The sequence below is a fragment of the Rhagoletis pomonella genome, unplaced genomic scaffold (genome assembly GCF_013731165.1).
Source record: "Rhagoletis pomonella isolate Grant_MI unplaced genomic scaffold, Rhpom_1.0 Rhpom_scaffold_09067, whole genome shotgun sequence".
Taxonomy (NCBI): domain Eukaryota; kingdom Metazoa; phylum Arthropoda; class Insecta; order Diptera; family Tephritidae; genus Rhagoletis; species Rhagoletis pomonella.
In genome coordinates, this window is record NW_023467594.1 from 1 (window position 1) to 6,493 (window position 6,493).

Genomic DNA, 6,493 nt, shown 5'->3' on the forward strand with positions numbered 1-6,493 from the left:
TTATTCTCATCATATAAGTTCGTATGAAGCTTGGTTCATACGGAACACTGCCCCGTTGAGCTTGCTCAATTTGGTTCCATCTAGCCCTCACTATTATTCAGTATTAGCACTCGTATCGACCGGTAAGACGCAAATCTTCTGTACTGGCCGAGCTAGCTCGTTAGTAGCTGTTCGCACAACCACGTTGCGCACTAGCCCATCTTTGCTCATTATCAGCTCACTAACTCTTCCTAAAGCCCAAGCGGATGGTGGAAAGTTTTCACTCTTGATGATGACTAGCTGGCCGATCTTTAGGCTTTCTTGCTCCTTGCGCCACTTCTTCCTCTCCAGCAAGGTTGTAAGATACTCATTTCGCCAACGTTGCCATATATGAGTTACCATGGTCTGTCTTTCTTGCCATAGCTTCCGCCCTTTGGTGCCTGGTTGTGGCGCTATATCGATTGGAGGAGGGAGAACCAGAGGTCCACCCACCAGAAAATGGCCCGGCGTTAGGGCTTGCACATCCAAAGGATCATCGCTCAATGGGTATAGCGGGCGCGAATTCAAAATTGCTTCTATCTGTGCTAGAAGCGTTAGAAATTGCTCATATTCCAGGCACTTTTGCCCTATAACACGCGTTAAATGATGTTTCATTGACTTTACGGCCGCCTCGTAAATACCACCTTGATGCGGTGCAGCTGGGGTCATAAAATGCCATTCAGTCCCCTTCAGCACTAGCTCAGAAAACATATCACTAGCTCTCCAGCGCTCATAAGCTCTAGCGATATCCTTTGAAGCACCAACAAATGATGTCCCATTGTCGCTGTACATTCTCTCACATCTCCCGCGCCTTGCAATGAATCGCTCATAACAAGCTATAAAGGCTCTAGCACTCAGAACAGTGATCATATCAATATGCACAGCTCTTGTTTTTAAGCACACAAATATGGCTACCCAGCTCTTCCGTTTTACTACGCAACGCCCATTTTTATCTAGCTGTCTGATTTCAAAAGGTCCCGCATAATCCACACCTGAGTGTAGAAATGGTTTCCCGACTTGCAACCGATCCGCTGGCAAGTCAGCCATCAGCTGCTCACTTAACCTTTTGGCATATCTAGCACATGTGACGCACTTATGCGTGAATTTCCTAAGCTCACTTCGTAAGCGCGGTATCCAAAAACGCTGTCGAATGTATTGCATCATCACCTGAGCGCCACCATGTTTAGTGGCCTGATGCGCTTTACTTATAATCAGCTGACTCAAGCTGGAACCAGATGGAATAATTACCGGATGCTTCATTTCATAATCACATTCTGCTCTTCCGATTCTACCACCTACGCGCAGAAGGCCATTTCTGTCTAACGTTGGCTTTAGTGATTCAATTTTGCTTCCTTCAGGCATCGGTGTGTCCCTGGACAAGGCACGAATCTCCCTTAGATATTCCAGCTCTTGCGTTTCTTTAATCATCAGCTCTAAAGCCCTAGACCTTTCTTCAGCAGTAGGCACCGGAATATGAAAGTCTCCACGGCTTGACTTTCGAAGCTGTCGATTACCCTTTGCTCTCAACAGACGCACAAATCTTAGCACTTGCGACATGATCCCAATTAATCTGTCCAATGAACTAGCACATTGTACCAGCGGAACACTTTCCGCATTACCATTGCTCTTAATGCTCCATGTTCGAGTTGCTTCAACTGCAATATGCACTTTCAGCTCCGGCAAGGTTCCTTCAGGTATATGCTCATACCCAAAACCACCTTTTGGCCATTCCTTGCTTGGTTGCCTAAGCCAACTGGGACCATGCAACCATAATTGATGGCCCACAATTCCACTAGCGCTCATACCCCTAGTAAGAAGATCAGCTGGATTATCACTTGTTTTCACATGTCGCCATTTATTGATGTCAGTATTCGCCTGAATAGACGCCACCCTATTTGCTACATAGACCTTCATCTGGCACGGCAATTTCCGTAGCCAATGCAGGACTATGGTTGAATCCGACCACATCACATAGTCTACTGCCTGCCATTCCATGCTCCGTACAACGCTCAAGTATAACCTACCTAAAAGCTCAGCAGCAGCAAGCTCAAGTTTAGGAATTGTTATTGTCTTCAATGGCGCAACCCTAGCCTTGGAAATTAGCAACTCAGAACTTATCATTCCCAGACTGGACACAACTCGCACATAAATCACTGCCCCGAAGCCTTTCTCAGATGCATCCGCAAATCCATGCAACTGAATAGTTGCATCATTTGATACACGAATATATCGAGGTAACTTGAATCTTTCTAGCTCCGAAATATCTTTCCAGAATTCTAGCCATCTATCTTTAATGCTCTGAGGAACCTGCTCGTCCCATCCCATGCTCAGTCTCCACCAATCTTGCACTATTATTTTTCCAATAAATGTAACTGGTGTTATATAACCATTTGGATCATAAAGTTGTGCAACACAACTTAGAACAATTCGCTTGCTAATCACCACAGGTACCTCTGGCGTCTTCACCACAAATGTAAATTCGTCGCTATCAGTATGCCACTTCAAGCCTAGCACCGATGTATCCGCATTATCGGACAGCAACAATGTATTCGGTTCTTTTGATTGGAAAGCATTTACTAGCACTTTGCTATTGGACTGCCACTTACATAGTTCCATACCAGCACTACCTAGCACGAATCTCATTTCTCTAGCTAATCTGATCGCTTCGTCATCATTACTTGCCCCTGTAATTCCATCATCCATATAAAAATCATCAATAATAGCTCTAGCTGCTGATGGAAAATATTCCAACTGATCCCTAGCTGCCTGAATTAAGCAACGCACTGCTAAATGTGCTGATGCAGTCATCCCATATGTAACCACTGTTAAGCAGTATTCACGCAACTTCTCTCTGGGACTCTCCCGCCAAAATATCCGCTGTAAGTCATACTGGCTCTCAATAATTCGTATTTGTCTGAACATCATTTTCACGTCACAGCTTATTCCAATTTTATGCCGCCTAAAACGCATTATAATGTCGGGAAGATCACGCTGCAACTTCTCACCAAGCATTTGAACTTCATTTAGAGAAACTCCTGCATCGGTCTTGCAACTAGCGTTGAATACAACACGAAATTTCTTAAGCACACAATGGTGTGGAATATAGTACACTAGCTCACTAGGAGGCGGACTATTCTGAGCCTCTTTCATGTGTCCAAGTCGCTCATACTCGCGCATAAAATCTATATATTTCCGAGCAATTTCGGGTTCCCTAGCTAATCTCTTTTCCAAATAGAAAAACTGTTTTAATGCAATTGAACGGGAGCTTCCTAATCTACTAGCACTTTTTATGGGGATTGTCACCACAAAGCGTCCAAAATCATCCCGGTAATACGTATCTATAAACATCTGCTCAACAATCTCTTGCTCTTTTGTTCGGATTAGTGAGTCACGGACGTGATCCATTTTCCACAATCGCTGTACTTTCTTATCTAGCTCTTCAAGACTAATGCAACCTATAGTGGAGAAAGCAGTCCCAGTCTCATAGTTCATTGGCTCAATGTATGGCCCAAGCACAACAATACCAAACGTCGTTTCAATCATGGTAGTGTTATCCGAGTTTCTGGCTATTAATCCAATCAGACACTTTGCAAACACTTGCACGCCTAGCACAATCTGCACCTCACGTGATTCCCAATAACAAGGATTAGCAAATGGCACTTGTCCCGGATTCGCCAATCTGGTCAAGCTGGACTGACCAGATGGCACTACTAGCTTCAGCCCACCCTGTCCAGGCAATATCCAAAACTCTGCCTCAATATATTGACGCGACTCATACCATGGCATAACCCTAGCACTTATTTTCTTTTTGACAACAAAGTGTTGCCCTTCTATGCCCACCATGTGCCTGCAGACATTAGCCGCAGGCAATTGATATGCCTTGAAAATGTTATGCGAAATCAGATTTGGCTGTGCTCCTGAATCCAACAATGCGTAGAATGGCCCAATTTCAATACCATTGATCTCCAATCGAACAAGGGCAGCAGGTAAAAGAGATCTACTTCGTCTAGTTGCGGTCCCAGATGCCTGGAACTGACCCCCAAACTCTAGCCCCAGCTCATCTTGATCATCAACCAAATTAAACGCACAGCTGTACGAGGGTGTGTGCACTTCTGCCTGTTTATTACTACTATGCTCTAACACATTAAGTTCCATTACCTCATCTGCTCCTAGCTCCGTCCTGCTTCGTTTACTTGCTTGTCAGAACGTCATGTTGCCATTCTCCGGTTTGCGTTTCACTACCGACTTTGATGGGCTACTAGCTCTGTTAGGATTACCTTTGTCCTGCACCAGCATCAAATGTTTGTTGACTTCCCTGGTTGGGCACAAAACGCTATTATGAAGAATTTTACCCGGACAGCGATTGCAAGGTCCTGAGTAACAATCCTTTGCAGCATGCCCCTGCTTAAAACAATTTGGACATAACTTATGCCGCTCTACGTATGCCTTGCGTGACCGCAAATTCAAGCTCAAGAAATCTGGGCATTTGTAGAGCCCATGATCTCCTTTACATAGATGGCACGGATATGTTTTCTTCTCTCGCTCGTTGCTCTTCTGCCCAATGCTAGCTCTGGTCGTACTCGCTCCATTGCTAGCCCCTTGGTGAGCCCTCTTAATTTGGCTAGCACGTGTTGTCGTCGAAGCTGCACTAGCCTCTCGTGCACGACGATTATCCGCTTGATGTGAGGAAGCGGCAGCCTGCTTATCTAGGAACGTGAGTATTTCAGCTGCTGTTGGCGTTTCGGATTGCCGCTGAAGTTCACATGCTTTGCCAGTTTCTTCATCTAGGCGCTCATGTAAATTATGCACAACAATCATATCCCAATGCTCAACCGGCAACCCCTGTGCCCGCAACTGGCGTAATGTCTCATGAGTGACATTCGCCATACGCTGAAGTGCATCCGAAGATGCACGCTCCAAAAAAGGCAATCTATAAAATTGACGCAAATACTCACGGCACGTGTGGTATTTCTTATCATACAGCTGTTTTAATCGCTCCCAAGCTTCATGATAATTCTCATCGGTCAACTGCCACTCGCCCAAGGTACGTGCGGCCTTGCCCACTAGCGACTTCTGCAAATAAGTAAACTTAAATGCTGGCGCAACTTGCTCATTATCGTGCACAGCAGCCTTAAATCGGTCATGAAACCCCTTCCATTTTGTCAAAGCGCCATCAAACTCGCCCCAATTGTTTTTCAAATCCATCTGCCGTTGTGGATATTGCAGCTCCACTTGAATATTTGCTGGCGCATTGACAGGCACTGGAGTTGGACATAGCTCATTTATTTTACCCTGCAGCGCAGCACGGGCTTCAAAATAACCTTCTTCGGCTTTCTCTAGCTCTACATCATAATTTTTAGTCTTGTCACCCTCTTTCACATCTAGTACTAGCTCATCATGCAAAGCCATGCACTGTTTCCACCTCCCTTCTAATACTTCTAAACGCGCACTAGCACCGGGATGCGTAACAGAAGCAAACTCCTCACTCCGCACATATGCAGCTGCTCGTTCAATGGCCCGAACACACACCGACAGCATCTCGACTTTCGCCATCCTGTATTTTTACTACAATGTACCTGATAAATAAAAGAATTTATCATTATTGTAACTAGCAATGAAGAAAACATTTGTATCGCAGATTCTGCTAGCATATATTTGAGCATGCTCAAATGCTAATTCAACTCAAATATCAAATAGAGACCGAACACACATGCGCACGTCTATCACTTGCACATATATTCCCAAGTTGCAGGAGTCCATTCAAATTGAATTCAACTGCCACTAGCACCACGGAAAAATGCCGCTTGCACTTCATTGTTTCCAATTCACTCGCCCACTTTAACAATAAACATTTCCTAGCTCTTGCAGAATGCTCGATATTTTCTTTGCTCTATTTATATGGACTGTATACTAGCGCTTACCGGCAATTTAAAAATAGTTTTTTACTCTTAATCAAATAGTCTCGCTTTTCAATCTTCACTTCACAAAGACTTTCTGCGTAATAAAGCTCGTTACGTCTTTACACAAATCGCTTCATTCAAGCAGACGTACATACGTTAATTTCTAGCACCTTCTATTCACCACACCATACGCTCTTATTGGAAGTTTCGAATTTCATCATTATATCGCAAACTCTTAGCCCTTTGTCTCTATATTTTTCTCGCTCTATCTCGCTTATATAAACGAGTTTCACCATGCTCATTAGCTCTGTTGTACTTTAACCCTTAGGTAAGCTTTGCATTTTATCTAGCTCAATACATGTATTTCTAGCTCATTCCTGCTCACAGGAAACTATTGAAAGCAGCTCTTTGTAATTTGTATGTATGCATGTCTAGCTCCTATTTCATATACCAACAATTTTGGCTTAGCACAATGTAAAGGAACAATCTCCGATTGCACTAGCTCCTATCCGGCTCGACATGGACCAATGTTTAAGTCCCAAAACCCAAAATAAAACGCACTTTGTTTTAGTTGG

At 44.1% G+C, this 6,493-nt stretch overlaps 2 protein-coding genes across 2 annotated transcripts; both read right to left on the reverse strand.

The window, feature by feature from the left end:
• Positions 1-93: 93 nt before the first annotated feature.
• Positions 94-4,173, reverse strand: LOC118756167. Its single transcript, XM_036490947.1, has one exon. The coding sequence runs from the start codon at positions 4,171-4,173 to the stop codon at positions 94-96; it is 4,080 nt and encodes a 1,359-aa protein (XP_036346840.1).
• On the reverse strand, positions 4,124-6,467 carry LOC118756168. Its single transcript, XM_036490948.1, has 2 exons — positions 5,940-6,467; positions 4,124-5,594 (listed from the first exon to the last, which is right to left on the reverse strand). Exon 2 carries the CDS (start codon positions 5,569-5,571, stop codon positions 4,219-4,221), a length of 1,353 nt encoding a protein of 450 aa, XP_036346841.1. The 5' UTR covers positions 5,572-5,594; positions 5,940-6,467; the 3' UTR covers positions 4,124-4,218.
• Between the last annotated feature and the right edge of the window lie 26 nt (positions 6,468-6,493).